Consider the following 24032-nt stretch of genomic DNA (forward strand, 5'->3'; position numbering starts at 1 on the left):
TGGATAGCATTCTTTCTCCTAAGTCTCAGTATTGTCCTGGATCAATGCATTGCTATTAGTAGCAAAGTCTATTACATTTCATCATCCCATAATGTTTCAGTTACTGTATGTATAATATTCTCTATGTTTTGCTCATTTCACTCTGCATCAGCTCTTGTAGATCCTTTTAGTTCTTATAGAAATTAAGCAATTCACCTTCTTTATAGCACAATAGTATTCCATCACCTTAATATACCACAATTTGTTTAGCCATTCCCCAACCAACGGACAACCCCTCATTTTCCAATTATTTGCCACCACAAAAAAGTGCATCTATACTTATTTGTACAAACAAATCCATTCCCATATTTTTTTTTTATCTCATAGAACTTTCTAACAAAGAACAGGCTCCCTTTGTTGTAGTTTTGAAGAAAAATCTATTAGTTATTTTAAAAAATCATTTTCTACCTTGACAAAACCATTTTCCAGCTGAAAATTTGTTATTGTCCTTCAGCCATTTTCAGTCATGTGTGACTCTTCATGAACCTTTTCGGGGTTTTCCTGGCAAAGATTCTGAACCAGTCTGCTATTTCTTTTTTCAACTCATTTTACAAATGAGGAAACTGAGGCAAACAGAATTAAGTGATTTACCCTGGGCCACATAGCTAGTCCATGTCTGAGCCTAGATTTGAACTCATGAAGATGAATCTTCCTGACTCCAGGCCCAGTGCTTAAAATTTATTTGTGTTTGATTTAAGGGTAGCAGAGCTAAATTTCATAGTGTGGGGTCTTCCCTAGACAAGTCACAATCTTTCTGGGACAGTAGCCTTACTGTGTGTGTGAGACTGGTGTGGTTAGACCACCTTGTTTGATTCTTAATTCTTTTGTTTACTTTCTATAGGACTATAGACAAGCCATGTAACCTTTATGGGCTCAGATTTCTCATCTGTAAAGTGAGAGTATTAGACTAAATGACATCCAAAGTCCCCTTCTAGGCATAAAGATGTGGGTGTTACGCTCATTATTAGCGAGATTTGAGTCAGAAGCTGAATTATCACCTTGAAAGTTAGGGCTGTAGAAGGGATTGAATTAGAAGGTGCCTTTCAACTCCAGCAGTGACACAGTGAGGAATGCTTTGGCTCTAAAAGTGTCAAGACTTAATCAAATCTGGAATAACAATCATATTTTCAAACCTCATATAGAAGGTGGAAGTAGAGTTTTCATTTTGCATTTATTGTGTGCTAGATGTCAATAGGTCAGGGTCCTGTGATGTTATCTATGTGAGAATTTCCTTCTCTTATCACAAAACATGTAAAATTAATCATCTTGGTGAAATGAAAGATATTTAATAACTTTCCCATGGACACACAGTTATTAAGTGTTAACGGTGAGAGGTGGACTCTTTTCTTTTACTTCAATCCTTGTTATCCAATCCACTGCACTTGCTGTCTTTCTCACACTTTGTCCTTTTTGTAAGACTATGGAATATTGTTACTAGTTATCCATGATGTTATATTTTCCAATTTAGACACCCCATTCTAACCACTTGAAAATGTTACATTCTCCATTAGCTGGCCCTTGACAGAGTGAATATTCATTGTCACTTATTTTTCTCCTAGATCCCAGGGTGGGAGATTGGCCACTCATGTCTTCTCCTCTACCACAGACCCTTATCCTTGGGGTCTATGTCTACTTTGTCACATCTCTGGGACCAAAGCTCATGGAAAATCGCAAGCCCTTTGACCTTAAGAAATTGATGGTTACATATAATTTTTTAATAGTGCTCTTTTCTCTATATATGTTTTATGAGGTAAGTATTTTTAGCCTTTCTTTTTTTATATTCAAAGATATTTTATTTTCCCAATTATATGCAAGGACAATTTTCCACATATGTTCTCTAAAATTATATGATCCAAATTGTCTCCTTTCCTCCCCCCACACCCCAGAGATGGCAAATAATTTGATCTGGATTATACGTGTGTTATCATGAAAAACATACTTCCATATTGGTCACTGTTGTAAGAGAATACTCATATAAAATCCAAATCCCAAAATAAAATCATAAATAAATGAATGTGGAAGATGGTCTGCTTTGCATATGACTTTAACAGTTCTTTCTCTGGAGGTGAGTAGATATCTTATAAATCCCTCAGAATTGTCCTGGATCATTATATTGCTGAGAATAGCTAAGTCTTTCACAGTTGATCATTCCACAATATCACTATTACTGCGTACCATGTTCTCCGGGTTCTTTTTATTTTGCTCTACATCTATGCATTTCAATCTTACCAGTTTTTTCTGAGATCAACCTGCTTATCATTTCTTATAGCACAATAGTATTCCATCACCAACATATACCACAGATTGTTCAGCCATTCCCCAATTGATGGACATCCCTTTAATTTCCAGTTTTTCACCACCACAAAAAGAGCTGCTATAAATATTTTTGTACAAGTGGGTCCTTTCCTCTTTTTTTATTCTCTCTTTGTTGTACAGACTTAGTAGTAGTATTACAGGATCAAAGGATATGCACAGTTTTGTAGTCCTTTCGGCATAGTTCCAGAGTGCCCTCCGTTAGTGTCCCAATTTTGCCATGTCCCCTTCAATGTTTACCACTTTCCTTTACTGTCATATTGGCTGATCTGATAGATGTGAGGTGGTACCTTAGGGTTGTTTTAATTTTAATTTTTCTAATGAAGAGGGATTAAGAATATTTTTATATGATTATTGATAGCTTTGATTTCTTCATCTGAAAACTTGCTAGTTCATATCCTTTGAACATTTGTCAACTGGGGAATGGCTTGTATTCCTATACATTTGACTTAGTCCTCTATACATTTGAGAAATTGAACTTTTTTATCATAGAAATTTGTCATAAATTTCCCCTCAGTTTGTTGTTTCCCTTCTAATCTTGGTTACATTGGTTTTGTTTGTACAAACGCTTTTTAAGCCATTTAATTTAATATAATAAAATTATTCCTTTAATATCTTATAATGCTCTCTGTCTCTTATTTGGTCATAAATTCTTCCCTTTTCCATAGCTCCGCCAGGTAAACTATTTTATATTTCTCTAATTTATTTATGGTATCACGCTTTGTCTACCTTAAGTTTTTTTCTGTAGGAAAGTTGCTTGACTCTCATCCCTTCTTGATTCTGTCACTCCAGTATTCATTTTGAAGCATTATTTTAAGATTAGTTGGAATGGATTCTCATTGAGCTTTCCTGGCTTCTACTAGGCCATCTTCATTTTTAATCTTTCTAATGGGTTTTGTTATTAAGAGAGGATAAAACAAGTATATTTCATACAGCATCACTTTAATAATTATGATTATGAGGAAAGATGTAGACATTTATGGACTTTAGTAATTGAGTTGAGCCACCTAAGAAGGGTAAATCTATAAATTTTCTTAAAGGCAGTAAATAATCTGGAACAATTTAAATGTCATCCAGTCCAGAGTGTGAGGTTTGTTAACTTAGCAATCTGGTATGATTCTAGAATAGCTTTAAAGTAAACAATTGCATGTGAATTTTTAACTTTAAAATATGGGGACTAATTTTTTATGAAATATTAAAAAGATTTCACAGAAAGATAATGATTTTAGGATTCAGGAAATGGATTTTTTTTTTGTTCACTGATGATCAAGTAGAAATTCTTTTATTTTAACATTTAAAACAATCTTTCCATTTAGTTACATTTTTTCTTTTCTTTACATTATCATTGTCGTTCCCAAAATACTTTTTGATGTATTAGAGCCTCCTGCAGTTACCACATCCCAATATTGCTACATGAAATAATATTTGAAGAGTGCTTTGAAAATCTTAAATTACTATGTAAATGCTGGTTACTATAATTATTATTACGGTAGCATCCTGGTGCTTCCTGGCAGAGAAGGGCACTGGTATATTCTATTCTAATGTTATTAAGTGTCTATTAATTGAATGAAACACTAGAACTCTAGTAATTTTTGTTTACAGTTGATGTTGCACTTCTGGTTTGTGCCTGGAACCAGCACCCCCATATTAGAAGGCATGTCTAGTATCATACTTGGGTCAGGAATGACCTGGAGAAATTCTGTAACACTGGCTAAAGGCCACTTGGACTCTTCTGCTCAACTCTAGCCTGGATTGTTTGTTATCAGATCTCAAAGGGTTCTCTTGTTTTGTTTTGTTTTTTACCCTCTTACCCTCTCTTTGAATTGATACTAAATATTATATTGATCCTAACATAGAAAAGCAGTAAGAACTAGAAAATTTGGGTTAAGTGACTTGCCCATGGTCACACATTTAGGAAATATCTGAAGTCAAATTTGAACCCAGGTCCTTTGGACTCCAGGCCTGGCACTCTGTCCAATGGGTTTCCTATCTGCCCCTCTCAAAAGTTATTGATCTGCCTTTAAGAGAACAAGTGGATTAAATTATATATTAAAACATAAAGAATATCAATATTTGAAAACTTTAAAAGGCTAAATAGGGATTTATAGGTAGAAAAATGGATAGAGTGCCAGGCCTGAAGTCAGGAGGATCTGGGTTCAAATCTTGCCTTATTTACTTCCTACCTTTGTGACCCTGGGCAAGTCACTTAACCCCAACTGCCTACCCCTTACTACTCTTCTGCCTTGGAACTAATACTTTGTATCAAATCTGAGACTGAAGGCAGGAGTGTTAAAATAAAACAAAACAGGATAGCACCTCCCATCCAGGGTTGTTGTGAGGAGCGCATGAGATGGTAATTGTAAAGTGTTTATTTTTATCACAGTGACTGGCATATTAGTTATTATTATTATTATTCATGAGATTCTTCCAGAAAGTAAGGTGGGATTAGACTCCAGGCATTTGGACCACTTACCTTGTTCCTTCCACTTGGAGAGCTTGTACCAACTATTTTCACTTCTCTTTATGGAATGTGGACAGATGACTAAGAAATATCAGTGATGGCCATATATGTAGCTGAGTGGGGGTGAGTTAGGAGAGGGACAGTGAGAATTTGAGCTTTTTATATGGTATCTGTGAGCAGCTAGAATGTCTGAGTATCAGGGACAATTTTCTTATATACATATATGTATGTTCTCCAAGTTTAAAGTTGTGGTGCAGAACCAAATTTACAACAGTTAGGATCCACTAAAATACAATAGGGTCCACTAAAAAGTTTGCAACATTCTTGGCTTTCATTTAGCCAAGCTATAAAATAGCAAGCCAAGGGGAGTCAAGATGGCGGCAAAAATTCAGCAAAAGTTCAGACTTCTGAATACCCTTCCTTACAGATCACAAACCGAATGCTCCAAGGGGACTAAAAATCAAACCTAACAATAAGACAGAGCCAAGGAACCCTGCTGCTGGACTCAATTCAAAAGGTATGCCCCCTCTCCCCAAAGCCAGAATCCGAGAACGCTCGGGTTTAAGGGGAAGGCAGAAGGAAGGTCCCAGGACCCCTCCCCCGCCCACCGAGAACACTGAGCCTCCAGCAGCGGTGGGAACCTCTGGGCGGGCAAAGGTGCTGGTCTGGAGGGTATACCTTGCGCGCAGGGCTGTGCCAAGCTCAGAGTGTCGAACACAGATGGCAGGGAAGGATCTGGAGAGGGAACATAGAGCTGGCAGCCTGACCAGAGCTATGGAGATCCTCCATATTTGCTCTAGCCTTCCAGGCGGTTTTGGCCTCAGAGCACACCCAGCCCAACCCAGCTGAATTTAATCCCATCAAAAGTCTTCAGGGAAACCCAGGCTCCATACCCCTTCCTCACTGACTGCTGGACTTTAATACAATCACAAGCCTCCAGAGGACAGGGAAGCTCAAACCCCAACAACCCTCCCCCACAGACTGCACCAAGAGATCTTTTGTCAAAGCCTGAAGAGGGGAGAATGACCAAAGCCCCCAAAACCAAAATATGAGAGGACCAAGAGCACAGACAAATATGGGGAGCAAAGGAGGGGTGAATATGAGCAAACAACAGAAAAAGAAGAAATTACAATAGAGAGCTTCTATACAGGGAACAGAACAGAGGGGGGGATCAGCAAATGATAAATTAGAAATCCCAGCAAATTGGATACAGGTTTTGGAAGAACTCAAAATGCAATTCAAAACACAATTAAGAGAGACTGAAGACAATTGGGAAAAGAACTTAAAAACTAAGATAAGTCATCTGGAAACAGAAAATAGTGTCTTGAAAGCCAAAATCAACCAGCTTGAAAATGAGGCAAAGGAGATGAAAGATGAGGCAAAGAAGATGAAAGATGAGGCAAAGGAGATGAAAGATGAGGTAAAGAGGATGGCCACCATAGAAAATCAGACACTCCACACAATTAAAACTAGATCTAAACAATTGGAAAAACATTGATTGCTAATGGGTGGGACAAGCTAACATAATAAAAATGACAATCCTACCCAAATTAATTTACTTACTTAGTGCCATACCCATTGAACTACCAAAAAAGTTTTTTACTGAATTAGAAAAAAACATAACAAAGTTCATTTGGAAGAACAAAAGATCAAGGATATCCAGGGAAATCATGAAAAAAATGCAAAGGAAGAAGGACATGCAGTCCCAGATCTCAAACTATACTATAAAACAGTGGTCATCAAATCAATTTGGTACTGGCTAAGAGACAGAAAGCAGGATCAGTGTAATATACTTGGGGTAAATGACCTCACAAGATAGTCTATGATAAACCCAAAGATCCCAGTTATTGGGACCAAAACCCACTATTTGGTAAAAACTGCTGGGAAAATTGGAAGACAGTATGGGAGAGATTATGTTTGGATCAACATCTCACATCCTACACCAAGATAAACTCAGAATGGGTGAATGACCTGAATATAAAGAAGAAAACTATAAGCAAATTAGGCGAATACAGAATAGTATACTTGTCAGATCTTTGGGAAAGGAAAGATTTTAAAACCAAGCAAGAGCTAGAAAAAAATCACAAAATATAAAATAAATAATTTTGATTACATAAAATTAAAAAGGTTTTGTACAAACAAAACCAATGTAACCAAAATTAGAAGGGAAGCAACAAATTTGGAAACAATTTTCATTACAAAAACCTCTGACAAAGGTCTAATTACTCAAATTCATAAAGAGCTAAACGAGTTGTACAAAAAATCAAGCCATTCTCCAATTGAAAAATGGGCAAGGGACATGAATAGGCAGTTCTCAGCCAAAGAAATCAAAACTATTAATGAGCACATGAAAAAGCGCTCTACATCTCTTATAATCAGAGAAATACAAATCAAAACAAATCTGAGGTATCACCTCACACCTACCAGATTGGCTAACATGACAGCAAAGAAAAGTAATGAATGCTGTAGGGGGTGTGGCAGAGTTGGGACATTAATGCATTGCTGGTGGAGTTGTGAATTGGTCCAATCATTCTGGAGGGCAATTGGCAATTATGCTCAAAGGGTTTTAAAGAATGCCTGGCCTTTGACCGATTCATACCACTGCTAGGTTTATACTCCAAAGAGATACTAAGGAAAAAGACTTGTACAAAAATATTTATAGCTATACTCTTTGTGGCAGCAAAAAATTGGAAAATGGGGGATGTCCATCAATTGGGGAATGGCTGAACAATTGTGGTATATGTTGCTGATGGAATACTATTGTGCTCAAAGGAATAATAAAGTAGAGGAATTCCATGTGAACTGGAACAACCTCCAGGAATTGATGCAGAGTGAAAGGAGCAGAACCAGGAAAACACTGTACACAGAGACTGATACACTGTGGTCTAGTGGTAGTCACTCGGTGAATGAGAATGACAATTGTCTTTGTGCATTATCATCTATTGATGTATCCTCATGTGGCTTTGCAGTACAAAGACTGAGGTGCACAGTTTGTGGCACATGGGGCATGGGACTGCAGTTTTTACGGGAGGTGCAGTTGTGACCTGGTGTCTGCGTTCATGCTCAGTGGCAAGACGTCGACGTCGCTCATCTTCAAAGGTGGTAGCGGCATGGTTAATGTGGGTTCGCCAGCTGCTTCTGACAGAGGCAGCAAGTTCTAGTTGCTTTGGTGTCATGCCAGCCCACTTCAAGTTGGACTTTAGCTGATCCTTGAATCTTTTCTTTGGTCGGCCTTGTTTCCTGAGTCCAGCTGACAGTTCAACCTTCGTAGCTGGGTTTTGAGGACCATGACTTCGATGCTAGTGGAGATGGCTCTGTCGAGGACTTCCTGGTTGGTGATTTGGTCCTGCCATCGGATCCTCATGATTGACCGGAGAGAGCATTGGTGGAATTGCTCCAGCTGTTCCATGTGCTCCCGGTACAGTGTCCATGTCTCACAACTGTACAGGAGCGAGCTGAGGACCACTGCATTGTACACTTTGAGCTTCGTCGCAGTGCTTATACCACTGTGTTGGAGGACTTTGGAGCACAGCTGCCCGAGTGCCTGGCTGGCCTTTTGGATCCTGGCATTGATCTCATGGTCTAGAGACCCGTCGTTGGCGATGGTGCTGCCCAGGTACTTGAAAGTGTTGATGTTAGAAAGCTGCATGCCATCGATTGTAATGCACGGCTGGTTCGTTGGCCTTCCTGGTGCAGGTTGGAACAGCACCTCTGTTTTGCTGAGGCTGATCGTCAGGCCAAAGAGTTTTGTTGTGGTGGAGAACCTGTCCACAATGCTTTGAAGATGATTTTCTTGGTGGGCCATGAGAGTACAGTCATCTGCAAAGAGAGCTTCCAGGATGATCTTTTTGCAGTCAGGCGGCAAAGGTCGAATAGTGAGCATCCAATCGGTATTTGATGTAGATGCCCAGGTCTAGATCTATCACAGCATGTCATAATACTTGGGAGAAGAATAGATTGAATAGCACCGGAGCGAAGACATAGCCTTGTTTCACGCCATTGGAGATGTTGAAGCTATCGGAAATCTCTCCACCAGATAGGACTTCCCCTGTCATGTAGACATGAAAGAGCTGGATCAGTTTGACACTGTGGTACTATTGAATATAATGGACTTCTCCATTAGTGGCAATGCAATGACCCTGAACAACTTGGAGGAACCTATGAAGAAAACCACTATCCACATCCAGAGGAAACTCAGTGGGAGTAAAAACACCGAAGAAAAAGAACTGCTTGAATACATGGGTCGAAGGGATATGGTTGGGGATGTAAACTCTAAATGAACATCCTAGTGAAAGCATCAACAACATGGAAATAGATTCTGATCAAGGACACAAGCGAAACCCAATGAAATTGCGCATTGATTGTGGGAAGAGTGGATGGAGGGGAGGGAGGGAAATAATGTGATTATTGTAACCAAGGAATAATGTTCTAAATTGACTACATAAACTAATTAAAATGGGGGAAAAATTTAGCCAAGCTACCTCTGCTACCTCTGTATTCTGCTAGTTAATGATCGAGTTACTCACACACTAGTGTTTTCTCAGAATGAAATGGATATTCCTTTTGATTTGAATGAAGTAAATTATTTCTGATCTTTGGTAAATAGCAATTTTGAAAGACTCATGTATATGTGAAACACCTCATATAATTCTGTAACATTCTTAACTAATTCTTAACTAATCTCTAACTAAAAGTTAGAGATAAGAAAATGATGAAAAGCAATTAAGGGCCCCTCCTCAGTTAAAAGGTTAATACCTTTAACAGCTAAAAAGGATGTCCTCTTGGCTATATTGCTCAGCAGAGAATTTATTACATAAAGTACAATGTCATAGGGTGTGCAGGGTAAATAACCTTATCAAGAATTTAGTAAAGATACTCTATTATTGATCCAGGGTCAAGTAGGAAATGAGAAAAAAGAAAGAAACCTTTTACTTGAAGAACCAAGCCTGGCTTAGGATATTGTGCTCTTCCTATTCTGTATCTATGCAAAATCTCCTTAAGAGAGCTACTTACACATTAGGGGTCAAGAAAGAATCCAAGTTAGAATGTAAAAGTTGAAAATCTCATGTTCTCTCTCCTACTCAATACGTTATTTTCTGTAGAATAAGATAGTTATTGACTCAGTACTTTTTGGCCGTAGCAACTTACGAAAACAATCTAGTAAAGTATGGAGTTATTATAATAAGCACTGATGGAAGAAGTGCTCACTTGATCAAAATCAGAGCTGCTTAAAATATGAATTAATAGAAGATATTTGTTAAATGAATATCATGTACTGGATACCATGGTGGGTGCTAGGAATACAGATAAGAAAGTGAGGTGGCTCAGTGGATTGAAAGCCAAAATGTGCTGAGTTCAAATGTGGTCTCCGACACTTCCTGTCTATTTGACCCTGGACACAGTATTGATTCCAAGGTGAAAGGTTAGGGATCAGTCAATTAACATTTATTAAACTCCTACAAGTGCTAGGTACTATGCTAAACATTTGGGGGACAAAGAAAGGTAAAAAACAGCCCACACTTTTGAGTAATTCAATCTAGTGGAGGAGGAATGGTGGAAATAATTATATACAAACAAGTTATATAAAGGATAAACTGGAAATGATCAAGGCACTAGAATTAAGAGGAGTTGAGAAAAATGTCTAGTAAAAGTTGGTATTTTAGTTTGGCCTTAAAGGAAGCTAGGAAGAAGAGATAGGGAGAGTGTGAATTCTAGGCATGGAAAATAGCCAGAGAAAATGCATGGGACCTAGAGATGGAGTATCTTGTTCAAAGAATAATAAGGAAGCTAGAGTTACCCCAGTGTTAACAAGAGGAGGTGAGTAAAACATAGGAACACTGGAAAGGCAAGAAGAGGTCAGGTTTTGAAGTACCAAACAGAGCATTTTATATATGATCCTAGAGGTGACAGGGAATCAATGGCATTTATTACATGGGAGTAGGGGGTAATTCCATCATTACAGAAGATCACTTTCATGGCCAAGTGGATAGACTAGAGTAGGAAAAGACTTGTGTAAGGGAAATAACCAGCAGGCAATGGATTGGATGTGGGTGGTGGGTATGGAATCTGGGTGACTAGGAGGATGACTAAAATAATAGGGGGTAGGAGGCAGCTAGGTAGCACAGCAGAGGGAGTACCAGGAATTAGGAGGATCTCGTTTCAAATCTGGCCTCAGATACTTCCTAGCCATGTGACCTGGGATAAGTCACTTAACCCCAATTGCCTAGCTCTTTGCTACTCTTCTTAGAATTGATACTAATAGGGTTTTTAAAAAAATTAGTAATAGGAAAGAAAGTTTTTGTGAAAAGATAATGAGTTCAGTTTTGAATATATTGAATTTAAATGGTTACATGAAATCCAATTTGAGGTGTTTAATAGTTGTAGATAAAAGAAAAGAAGTAGAAAATTTATGACCAAATAGGCAGATTTGAGAAAAATTAACATAGAGATTAGTTATGAAATAAAATATGAGAAAGGGAGAAGGACTAAGATAGAGGTCTATCCTGATATTAATGATGTGATCTGGATTTAAATCCAGCAACGGAGACTGAGAAAGAGAGAGGGGTCATAGAAATCTAAAGCGAAGAAAGTAGGAAGAGGAAAAGGGTGATCACTAGTGTCAAAGGCTATCAGTAAAAAAATTAATAAATTTGACAATTAAGAGATCCTTCATAATAGGGAGCAGTTTGGGTTGAATGATAAGACTGGAAGCCAGACTGTAGAGGGTTGAAAAGGTGAAGAGATGAAGTGGAGACACCCATTGTAGATATATAGCCTTTTCAAGGAGTTTAACCACAAAGTGCAGGAGAAATATAGCAATATAATTAGTGGAGAAAGATCAAGTAAGGGTTTTGTTTGTTTGTTTGTTTGTTTTGAGGAATGGGGGAGGTATGATCATAGGCATTGTAAAGGGGAAAAAAAAAGTTTTAGACTAAATTATTTGAGTATGGTTGCCAGGAATCATTACTCAATTCCAAATGATTTTTTATGGTAATTTATTTACAAAAGGAGAAAGTGAAAAATAAAACCAGAGAGAGTAGAAATTTACTCCAGCCCCATCCAAACCAGGCAGAGCTTAAGAGGCCCAAGCAAAGGGCCCCAGAGGTAAATTAGACAAAAGGTTTAGCCTTGAAGCCTCTCCCAAGAGGGGGCCTCTCCAGAGGTTAGTTCCTCCAGACAATCAGAGAAGAAGTCAGCCTTTTTTGTTCACCCATGTGGTCGTTCAAAGAGAAAATAGGAAGCAGTCCTAGGTCCTCAGCCAGAGTTCCTCCAGGGTCAAGTTGAAGACACAAGACCCCTCTCACAGGAAGTTTGTGGTACTTTTAAAAACCATTCCTGGACTTCCGGTCAAGATGGCAGCTTAGAGAAAGCTAAAGTTCGGAGCTCCAGAAACCCTTCCCTACCTATCTCAAACTGAATGCTCCTAGGGCACCGAAATTCAAAACAAACAACAGAATAGACCCCGGGAACACTCCTCCTGGACCTGGATCAAAAGGTACGGCCCCCCAAGAGTCGGAGCCCGAGATCACCCGGATCTAAGGAGTAGGCAAAGGGAAGGTCCCAGGACCCATCCCCCCAACCCAGAGCGCTGAGTCCAAGGCAGCAACAGGAACCTCTGGGCAGGCAGGGGGGCCTCAGGAGCCGGCTGTTCTGAGGGCCGCGCCCTGAAAATGACCTGAGCCAGTCGCGGGGGCACCCAGACAGCAGGGAAACAGAGAAAGACAGGGGGAGCCTGTAGCCTCCTGACCAGATCCTTCCATCTGAGTCTCACCGAAAGTCCCTGCCTCAGGGCATACTCAGTCTGAGGTTAATCCTATCACCAGCCCTCAGAACTACAGGAAGCCACAGCCCCTCCCCCTCAGAGTGCAGGGTCATCTGAAACAACAGTTATCCTCAGAGCTGGCAAAAGGGCCTCGGGAGCCGGCTATTCTGAAGGCCACATCCTGAAAACAACCTGACCCAGTCGTGGGGGCACCCAGACAGCAGGGAGACAGAGAGAGGGGGGGGAGCCTGTAGCCCCCTGACCAGATCCTTCCATCTGAGTCTCACCGAAAGTCCCTGCCTCAGAGCATACTCAGTCCGAGGTTAATCCTATCACCAGCCCTTGAAGCTCTGGGGAGCCACAGGCCCTCCCCCTCAGAGTGCAGGCTCCTCTGGCCAGCAAAGACATTGAAATACATCTGAGAGTGTCAAGCCAGGTGCAGAGCATAGAAGTAAGGCAACAGAGAAGCATCGGGAGGGAACTGAGGAGGGTAGTAACACCGAAACGCCAGCAATTCCGGGCTTCCTGGGGAAGACAGACAATTTGCCTGGGGCTAAAGCCACTGAACACCAGACAGATAACAGAAGAGCCAGCCCCCCTCACTCAGATACAGATGGCAAACAGCACAGAAGCAAAAAAGCCTCAAAACAACAAGAAAAACAAGAAGGGGCCAACTTTGGACACATTTTATGGAGCAAAAATACAAAATACAGAGGAGATAGAAGAGGAAACACAAGCAAATGTGTCGAAACCTTCCAAAGGAAATGGAAACTCTCCACAAACTTTTGAAGAATTTGAATCGAAAATGATCAAAAAGATGGAAGCCTTCTGGCAGGAAAAGTGGGAATTAATGCAAAAGAATTTCACGCAACTACAAAACCGGTTTGACCAAACTGAAAAGGAAAACCAGGCTTTAAAGGTCAGAATTAGGCAACTGGAAGACAACGAGCAGGTAAAAGAGCAAGAATCAATAAAGCAAAGCCAAAAGATCAAGAAATTAGAAGAGAACATAAAATATCTCACTGACAAGGTGACAGACTTGGAAAATAGAGGAAGAAGAGATAATTTAAGAATAATTGGACTACCAGAAAATCCAGAAATAAACAGCAAACTTGACATCATAATACAAGATATAATCAAAGAAAATTGCCCAGAGATTCTAGAAAAAGGGGGCAATACAGCCACTGACAGAGCTCACAGAACACCCTCTACACTAAATCCCCAAAAGACAACTCCCAGGAATGTAATTGCCAAATTCCAAAGCTATCAAACAAAAGAAAAAATCCTACAAGAAGCCGGAAAAAGACAATTTAGATATAAAGGAATGCCAATCAGGGTCACACAAGACCTTGCAAGTTCCACTCTGAATGATCGTAAGGCATGGAACATGATTTTCAGAAAGGCAAGAGAGCTGGGTCTTCAACCAAGAATCAGCTATCCAGCAAAACTGACTATATACTTCCAAGGGAAAGTATGGGCATTCAACAAAATAGAAGACTTCCAACTTTTTGCAAAGAAAAGACCAGAGCTCTGTGGAAAGTTCGATATTGAAAAACAAAGAGCATGGAATACCTGAAAAGGTAAATATGATGGAAAGGGAAAAGGAGAAAATTGTTACCTTTTCATTTATTCAAACTCTCTTCTATAAGGACTACATTTATATCAATCTCTCTCTATATATATTAATATATGGAAAATGTAATGTGTAAATAGGGGGAAAAGAAAAATCAAATAGAATAATCTTTCTCACACAAAGATTCACACGGGAAGGGGAGGGGAAGAAAACTCGTATAAGAAGGAGAGGAAGAGAGTTTTTACTTAAACCTTACTTTCAGGGAAATCAACTCTGAGAGGGAAAAACATCCAGATCCATTGGGATCTTGGATTCTATCTTACCCAACAAGGGTAGGGAGAAGGGAAAACCAAGGGGGGGGGGGAGGGAAAACAAAAGGGGAGGGAAGGAGAGGGGGGATGGGGAGGGAATGGGAACAAAAAGGGAGGGGCTAGAAAGGGAAACATATCAAGGGAGGGGACAAGGGGGACTGATTTAGAGTAAATCACTAGGTTAAAAGGTTAGAGCTAAAGAAGAAAGGTTAGAATTAGGGAGGGATATCAAAATGCCAGAGAATTCACAAGTCACAATCATAACTTTGAACGTGAATGGGATGAACTTACCCATAAAACATAGACGAATTGCAGAATGGGTTAGAATCCCAAACCCTACCATATGTTGTCTTAAAGAAACACACATGAGGCGGGTAGACACCCACAAGGTCGGAATTAAAGGATGGAGTAAGACCTTCTGGGCCTCAACTGATAGAAAGAAGGCAGGAGTTGCAATCATGATATCTGATAAAGCCAAAGCAAAAACAGACCTGATTAAAAGGGATAGGGAAGGTAATTATATTTTGTTAAAAGGGACTTTAGATAATGAGGAAATATCACTAATCAACATGTATGCACCAAATAATATAGCACCCAAATTTCTAATGGAGAAACTAGGAGAATTGAAGGAAGAAATAGACAGTAAAAACCATTCCTTTCGTCACTTCCTGTGCCTTCCTTCCACTTTTCTGTAGACCAATTATAGCAATAGTTTTGCTTAGGGCTGTGTAGGGTGAAGTCAGTGGGTTCTGATTAGTCACCCACTTTCTCACAAGTGGGTCACAGACCTCCTCCACTTAAGGATAAGTGGGGTGTATATGCTTTTGGTGATTAAATCTAAAAATGGGTAGGGGAGAGTTAATCCCATCTTCACAGCATTAAGGAATAAGTGAGAGAATGCCGTTGAGAGAGAGAGGAGGCAATCTGTTGGAGAAGATACAATATCATGTTATTGCTCCTGCAAGTAGAGGGGTTGGACCCTAGTTGCCTAATGACAGGCTAGAGGAGATGTGAAGCATGGTCTGAGGCCAGGTAGATGTAGGCTCATCAGAATCCAAAGCTGAATGGATTAGCCTCCCCTGAAAGGGAACCATGGTCCCAGGGGGGTTACTCCATAACCCAGAGGGTCTCTGTTCCAGTAGAGAGAAGAGGCTACAACTGCGGAGCAGGCAGCAAGATGCCTTGTAAGGAAGAAGAACCTGACATATTAATTAATTATTAATTGTTATAGTTTTAGGACTCAAGTGTATAGCAAAGATTCAACAAATATGATAGTGTATGTCTTAGTGTAAAGGAAAGCATGAACAAAACATTTTCCAAACATGAGAAGTTTTAGCTTTTCCTTCGTGGAATCGTGCAAGACTTTCTTTGTCTCCTTTGTGTGTTGTATTTCGATATTTCCCAGCTAGCTTAGAAACGGGAGCTGAACCCTGACAATGTGTTTATGCATATATTTTCGCTGAGGCAGTGAGGCAGTGTGTGGCTGTCTCTGACACATACTAGATGTGACAATGAACAAATAGTCACAGCCTCTCAGTGTTCTGAGGCAACACTAAGAATATAAATTACAAATAAATTGTCAATCCACATGAATAGACGGGGCTTCTAGATTGGTTGTTCTTTCTACCATTAGAATCACAAACATGTCTCCCTCCCTGCAGTCTATGTGCATGGATACATTATATGTTTTTATCTATGGAACTATATTTTCTCTATAATAATTCTATTGTATTTTTTACGTGTCTAAGAATCTGTCATGTCTAGGTAAAGTGATTATTAAAGGGCATGTGCACGCCTGTCAGATAGGTTCACTATGCTGGCTACATTTTCTTAACTGTTTTTCTTTGTTACAAAGGAAGGTTCTTTTGCTGCTGGTAGGGTAGAGTAGGGGAAGGAGGGTATATCTGAAAAAATGCATCTTAAAAAGCAAAAAATGCCAATAAAATGGATTTTTAAAAAATAAGTGTATGAGCCAAGTCAGATGCTGGTATTGCTTTTAAGTTGAATTTTTAATGGCCCAGTCAGTGATATTTCATGGTCTACTTTTTTTTCATCCTGAAATGGCTCCATATGGCCTTCAAGTCATATTTTCAAATTTTAAAATGACATGGTTACATTTTTAGCTTTAATAGTTTAAGTAGGTATCATCACATGATGAAATGTTTTCAATTTAAATTTTTTTGCTTTCGATTTTTCAAGTTAGAAATGTTAAAGTTGAGTCGTGTTGGAAGATGATGATATTGCTTCCATGCTCATTGGAAAGTTCTGAGAAAAATGACTTTTGTAAATACACTACTGCTAACCATTTAGAATAACCTTTCATTTTAATATAAATAGAACCCTTTGCTACTTACTTTCAGGTACTGTTTTAATAGTAAACTTTCCCACAATTAGACTTGAAAGAATCTTGATACAGTATTTGGATTTAATTTCAAGTCATCATCTTTAACAAACAGTTCATTCTTTTTTTTTTTCTGGACTAATGCCATTTTGTGGGTAAGTTGGAATTAAGGTTTAGCAGATTGCAAAATTGTAACTGACTTATTAACAAGAAAATTTTCTTTTTGGATGACTTTTCATCCAAATCCATAGAGAAGATGTACTAGTTTCCCTTATCTTTAAAATTTTTTTATTTTGTTCAATTGAGAAATGGCTGAAGAAATTGTGGTATCTGTTGGTGATGGAATACTATTGTGCTCAAAGGAATAATAAAGTGGAGGAATTCCATGGGGACTGGAACAACCTCCAGGAATTGATGCAGAGCGAAAGGAGCAGAACCAGGAAAACATTGTACACAGAGACTGATACACTGTGGTTCAATCGAACATAATGGATTTCTCCATTAGTGGCAGTGCAGTGACCCTGAACAACTCGGAGGAACTTATGAGTAAAACCATTATCCACATTCAGAGGAAAAACTGTGGGAGCAGAAATGCAGAAGAAAAACAACTGCTTGATTACATGGGTTAGGGGATATGATTGGGGATGTAGACTCTAAATGATCATCCTAGTGCAAACATCAACAACATGGAAATGGGTTCTGATCAAGGACACAAGTAATACCTAATGAAATTGCGTGTGGGCTATGAGAAGGGTGAGTGAAGGGGAGGGAGGGAAATAATGTGATTATTGTAACCAAGAAATAATATTCTAAATTGACTCAATAAACTAATTCAAATGGAAAAAAAATTATTTTGGCTATTTTCTTGAATTTTAAGTTGAATCCATGAGATTTTGCATTTTCCTATTTTTGCAAATAAGAACCCAGCTGTATCCACTTAGAAAATATCTTGAGGTAATGTTTTCACTTGGTCATCTGTTGATTTCATAAGCTAACATGTTGACTATTGCTAGATATAAGAGGAAATTCCAGGCATCAAAGAATGATTATACCATCTTTCATTACCTGGCAATCATCTGAGCCACATGCAGTTTAGATCATCTTTGCCTCAGTTTTCTTCTCCCTGTTCTTTTAGTGCGTTACAGTATATTGGGATATTCAGAACAATTTTTACATGAACAACAAAATGAATTTGAGTGTCATTCAGAGTTTGCCACCATTGTAGTTCACCTTTTTCCTTCACTGCCAAGATTTTTCATTCAGGTATTCTTGTAAGAAATATGTGGGGAAAACCTAACTGAAATAATTAGGTTCATCTGGCAAGTAAATATTTCCTTAATGGGTTTTTTTTCTGCTTTCTTTCTTCTCTTCACTATAGTTCATGATGTCTGGCTGGGGTGTAGGCTACTCATACAGGTGTGACATTGTTGACTATTCCAGATCACCTGTAGCTCTAAGGGTAAGTTACTGATCTAGATCGATTGTGATTCGAAATCACCTTTAAAAACATTCTTCTAGGGGACAGCTAGGTGGCTCAGTGGATTGAGAATGAGGCCTAGAGAGGAGAGGTTCTGGGTTCAAATGTGGTCTCAGACACTTCCTAGCTATTTGACCCTGGGCAAGTCTCTTAACCCCTATTTTCTAACCCTTACTCTTTTTTTGTCTTGGAACTAATATGCAGTCTTGATTCTGAGAGAGAAGATAAGGGTTTAAAAAAAAATCCTTCTGATTCATCCTACCGATTACAGTTACTGGTTATGATATCAGACTGAATTAAAGTTTATGAATTTAATTCATCAAACTAAAAATTGTTGGTTAACAAATGAATTCAGATTTGAGTCTGAAAGGCTTGGGAGAACTTTAAAAATCCAGAAAATTCTATGCATTTTTATTTTTTCTTTCATTCTTTTTTTCCTTTTGGTGGTATCATTCATTGATATCATTCATTATTCACAGTCTTTAATTAAAATTCCTTGTTCTCATGTGTATGTGTCTGCAGATGGCATGGACCTGCTGGCTTTATTACTTCTCCAAGTTCATTGAACTAATAGACACTGTAAGTATGAAGTCATTCATTTAAGCAAATATTTTACTTCTTTCCATGAAAATCATAGACAAAAAGAAAGTTAATATATTTGTCTCACTTCCCTTTCTCACTAGACCAACATTGTATTTTTATTAACCTTATTTTTTAATTTTATTATTTTAATTTTATTAATCTTATTCATTTACAAATATGTAGTTTTCAAGGTGTTCCTGAAACCTTAAAAAAACTCTATATGTAACTCCCAAGTCATCTAGTATTAAAAATTCATAAACACAACTTTCATATAACCCATGTAACAGCTCTCCTTTATGACGCTGATTTGAGTCCCACACAACTGTCTCAAAATCCTTAAAATCGGTCTCCATTGCTTTGAACCTCATGATCAAGTTCAAGAAGTAAACAAATCTGTTCTAGGCTCTTTACAGTTCAGATTCAGGAAGAACTAGATTAATGCAAGACTATTTTCATTTAACCAAAATTGTTGACATGAAAGCATAAAGGACTCTATAAAGCACTATAAGCTAATGCTAAACGATTCCCAAAGTGCCTGTCTTTTACAAAATAAACAAAAATAAATACAAAAATAAACAAATTAAAAAAAAACTCATGGAATCTTGGAAACACCATTGTCCAAATACTTTATTCATTACTGAAGTCCATGTTTATTGGATCTCCTTTATATCTTGTTTGTGGGAATAGTAATTGCCTACAAATTTTGGGTCAGGTTCTGCAGGAATGCAGTACCAAAGATTCAGTTCCTCCCTAATTCTCTGGATCCCATTAGAAGAAGCCATGTATATTTTTCTTTTCCTTTAATGGAAGTTAGGACAGAAGGAACATTACATCCTCTGTTGATTATGTCAACTTAGGACCAGCATGAGAACCAAGGATTTCGTAATAGTATTCTTTTTTTAGGACCTATACAACTAAATTCTATGTTTGAGATTATAACCTCACCAATTTTCTCCATTTCTCTATTAAGAGAATGTTAGAGGTGGAAGGAATATGAAATATCCTTAGTGTAATGCCTTCATTTTACAGATGACACAAGTGAAGGCTCAGAGAGATAATCTGACTTGTCCAAAGTCACACAGTGAGTTCTGAGTGGAGGACAGCATAGGACCAGAATCCTCTTGACTCCCTGTTCAGTGTTCTTTCCACTGAATCATGTTGCTTCCTTAGCATATGTATTTTGGCTTTATTATTATTTTGCATATTCTTGGTGCTCTGCAAAATGCTATATACCCTTATCTTCAAATAATCCCCTCCATTGCTCTTATTGCTCCATATCATTGTTCCTTTGTGCTGCTCTCTTCTTAGCTGGTTTATCCCTGTAGAATTCTGGTCTTTCTCTTAAGTTTCCAAATAATTTTTCCTTTTACGCTTTCTCTTCAAAGCAGTAGGTATATTCCATTTTATAATATCTTGACTTGGCTATGTTTCCTAGGCTACTTTGCTTTGTTTCCCAAGTGAATCTTGGGGTATGGTTTTTGCTTTTAATTATCATCACACTTTTGTGCATTTTTTATGATTAATGATTGTTTGAAAGAAAAAGAACTCTCATTTGCTTAAGTCTGGATTTATTTGAATTAGAAGAAATATGGAATTTTTCTAATCCTAGGAACTAGGGTCAATCTATTTCTGTCATTCTTTCTTGCTTCACATTTGCCTGGAAAAATTACTCTGATTTCTTTAATTTGTTCCTGCACCTCCCTTTCCCCTCCCCATTTGACCAACTTATTCCACTCCTACTTCCCCATCCTGGATCCACTCATACCTCTATCATCTTAATTTCTCTTGAATTATCTGACAAATCACAATAAGATAAAGGGAGAGCAGCCTCTTTTATGCTTCCTTTTGTAAATGTGTCTTTTTGTAAACATTCCAAAAAACTTAATTTTAGAGGAAATTATGTTTTTAAAGTTTAAAGCAAATGACATCTAACATATTTTGTACTCCCCCTGTTTTTGTGTATGCTCAATGAATATCTCATGTATTTTTAATGTGAACTTGATTTTCTTTAAATTATTTCAGATCTTTTTTGTTCTGCGTAAGAAAAATAGCCAAGTAACTTTCCTGCATGTCTTCCATCACACCATCATGCCATGGACCTGGTGGTTTGGAGTCAAATTTGCTGCAGGTAGTTGAGTGAGAATTGGGATCATGTGTGGTAATAATAGTCAAATTTCCATATGTTATAAAAACAGTAATAATGACATTACCATTTACATAGCACTTTAAATTTTTCAAAGGGCTTTTACAAGTATCATTTCATTCGATCCTTACTACAATGCTGGGAAGAAGGTGCTAATATTATTCTTATTTTATATTATTGAGGAAACTGAGGCAGACTGAGGCTAAGAAACTTGTCCAGGGTCACAAATTATGAATTGTCATCAAAATAAAGCAAAAAAATCAAATTCCTTTGAAAGGTCAAAGAAGACAGATCAAACTCTTAATTTTTCTCTATCTCCTACTTGATATTGTGAGGAGGAGCTCATACAGCTTTTTTCTTTATTGCCAATTTATTCTTTCATGACCCCAAATACCAGATATTTAAGGTCCTTTGGCACATTCTTCCATATCTCTCTATCTCTCTATCTGTCTGTCTGTCTGTCTGTCTGTCTATCTGTCAAATATACAACCTTTGCCTTCTGACTTAGAATCAAATTCTAAGACAGAAGAGGGGGAAGAGCTAGACAATCAGGGTTAAGTGACTTGCCCAGAGTCACACTGCTAGGAAGTGTCTGACACATGTATATTCTTTAGTTGATAATACTTTGGATCCTCTTTTTTCAAATTTCATTTGTTGTATCCCCAATATGTTAATAGTAAATTTCTTAATTTTGTTCTGTCATTTTCCAGTCATGTCCAACGCTTCCTGACCCTATTTGGGGTTTTCTTAGTCAAAGATACTGGGGTCTTAATTTCCTTCTCCAGCTTATCTTACAGATGAGGAAACTGAGTCAAACAAGGTTAAGTGACTTGCCCAGAATCACATAGCTAGTAAGTGTTTGAGGCTTATTTGAATTCAAGAAGATGAATGAATCTTCCTGAATCCAGGCTTGGCTATCCATGCACTGACACTGCTTAGCTGCCCAGATTTCCTCTGTTGGTAGGGACTTCGTTAGATAATTGAGAGGCCCCATTGCAATAGCAAGCCAGTTTTGAACCCAGAAGACCTGATTTTAAGTTCTTCCTAGGACAAATTCAGACTGTATGATCTGAACCAAATTATTTAACTTCTCCATGCTCTAGGCAACCCAATAAGTCTACAAACTGAAGAAAAGGTAGCTACCTCCACTGGTGAGAGCATTTCTTTATTTAGGAAATCCTTATCCCAGGAAGTTAATATCAGTTTCAGTGCTCTGTTTACCTTACCTGTGTCTAGATTTCTTCCCATCAACCTTTATTAAACATACTCAATAATATTATTGAGTTTTATTTTATTTTATTTTTTTATTTTAAATATATATTTATTTTATTATATTTTTTATTTTTTATTTATTTATTTATTTTTATATATTTTATATTTTATATTTATATATATAAATATATAAATATATAAATATTTTATATTTATTTTTATTTATTATATTATAAAATATAAAAATATTTTATTTATTTATTTATATTGAGAATTATTCCCATGAAAGGAAATGTCTAAAAATCTGTTTTTAGTCTTTTGTTACTTATTGTGTTGAAGGATCCTCCTACCATATTTTTTAAATGTTTTATAAAATTAGACATGCTTGGTAATTTGGCATCATTCTAAAAAATAATAAAAATTTGGCATCATTCCATGAATTCACATAATTCATGAACTATGCAAGTAACTCATCTTCTAAGTTTCTTAGGGGCAAGAATCTCTGTATCTTTCCCAACTCCTAGCATCATTAATTGCATGGCCTAGCTTCAGGAAAAAGGTAGCATGGTTTAGTGAGAACATTGACTGGTTCTGGAGTCAGAGGAAATAGGTTCAGATCTTAGATTTGAAGATTAGAACTTGAAGAATTATGGGCAAATCACTTGACCTCTGGGGCTCAGTTTCCTCATCTGTGAAATGAGAGGTTTGGATTAGATGATCTCTTAGGGAGTCTCTTCCAGCTCTAAACATATGGTGCTTGTAATTCTTTTGGCTGAGAGAACTCTCAGTGTAGGAATTCTCTCTGTCAATCTAGATCTCCATGAATTTATGACCGAATGGATAGATATAAGTCCTAATGAGTTGCATGTAATTGTGATGAAGAAATATCTATTGAGTGAATATATTTTATGTATAATGTTCTGAATAGTTTGTATAAAATTATATTTTGGGCCCACAAATAGAACTTTCTGGAAATTTATCATATATATATATATATATATATATATATATATACATAAATAAAATAAAATAAAATAAAAAGGAATCTCTCACTAGAAACAGTGAGATTCCTTTTTATTTTTTAAATTTTTAAATGAATCTTCCATCCAAGGACTTAAACAGTATAGTTTAGGTTCTATAACTAGATCCAATTTATAATGTGCTTTAGGGGACAAATAGTGATAGAGTGCTAGGACTGGAGTCAAGAGGACCTGAGTTCAAATGTGACCTCAGACACTTCCTAGCCATGTAACCCTAGGCAAATCACTGAACCCTGACTGCCTAACCCTTGGTGCCTTTCTATCTTAGAACTGATACTAAGACAAAGGTAGGGATTTTTAAAAAATGTATAATGAATTAAAAAATAGAAACATCTTGTATAAAAGAGAAATTTATGATTTCTTATAAAATACCCTGTTCTTTGTTCATAGAAATATTCATGTTTCTTGATGTTTGTCAAGTTCATAATGAAAAAAAAAGGGAAATTCACATTTAAAAAACTGAAATTTCCCTCTCATAATTCAAGACTTCTTGGGATGATATTTCTATCTGTTCTTCAAATTTAAGAAATCTTCAGGCTATTGAAATTTCAGGCAGTGACATAAGTGTGACCCTAGTTTTAGACATCAAGGAGGAACTTTTAGAAGCTTCCATAACTGAGCCCAGTGATCGCAAGTATAGAGGAAATATCCCCATGGTTTAATGGGTAAGGGGACTAGGAGGAAATGTATGACAGGAAAGGGAAGGTCCCAGAGTCCGCAGAGGACTACTGTGACTTCAGTCTTGCTTTGGTTTCCCTCCGTACCAGGAGACTTGTTT

At 37.6% G+C, this 24032-nt stretch overlaps 1 protein-coding gene across 2 annotated transcripts in view; it reads left to right on the forward strand.

Annotated features, from left to right (window-relative positions):
- Positions 1 to 24032, forward strand: part of ELOVL7 (ELOVL fatty acid elongase 7) — a 130319-nt gene that overhangs the window by 93035 nt on the left and 13252 nt on the right. The window contains exons 3-6 of one of the 2 annotated variants that reach the window (XM_007486367.2): positions 1599 to 1789; positions 18179 to 18259; positions 18800 to 18856; positions 20882 to 20987. In XM_007486367.2, the coding sequence (XP_007486429.2) occupies positions 1599 to 1789; positions 18179 to 18259; positions 18800 to 18856; positions 20882 to 20987 (435 nt within the window). The remainder of the gene's footprint in view (positions 1 to 1598; positions 1790 to 18178; positions 18260 to 18799; positions 18857 to 20881; positions 20988 to 24032) is intronic. The other variant, XM_056824877.1, reaches the window with a different exon arrangement.

The sequence above is a fragment of the Monodelphis domestica genome, chromosome 3 (assembly GCF_027887165.1).
Source record: "Monodelphis domestica isolate mMonDom1 chromosome 3, mMonDom1.pri, whole genome shotgun sequence".
Taxonomy (NCBI): domain Eukaryota; kingdom Metazoa; phylum Chordata; class Mammalia; order Didelphimorphia; family Didelphidae; genus Monodelphis; species Monodelphis domestica.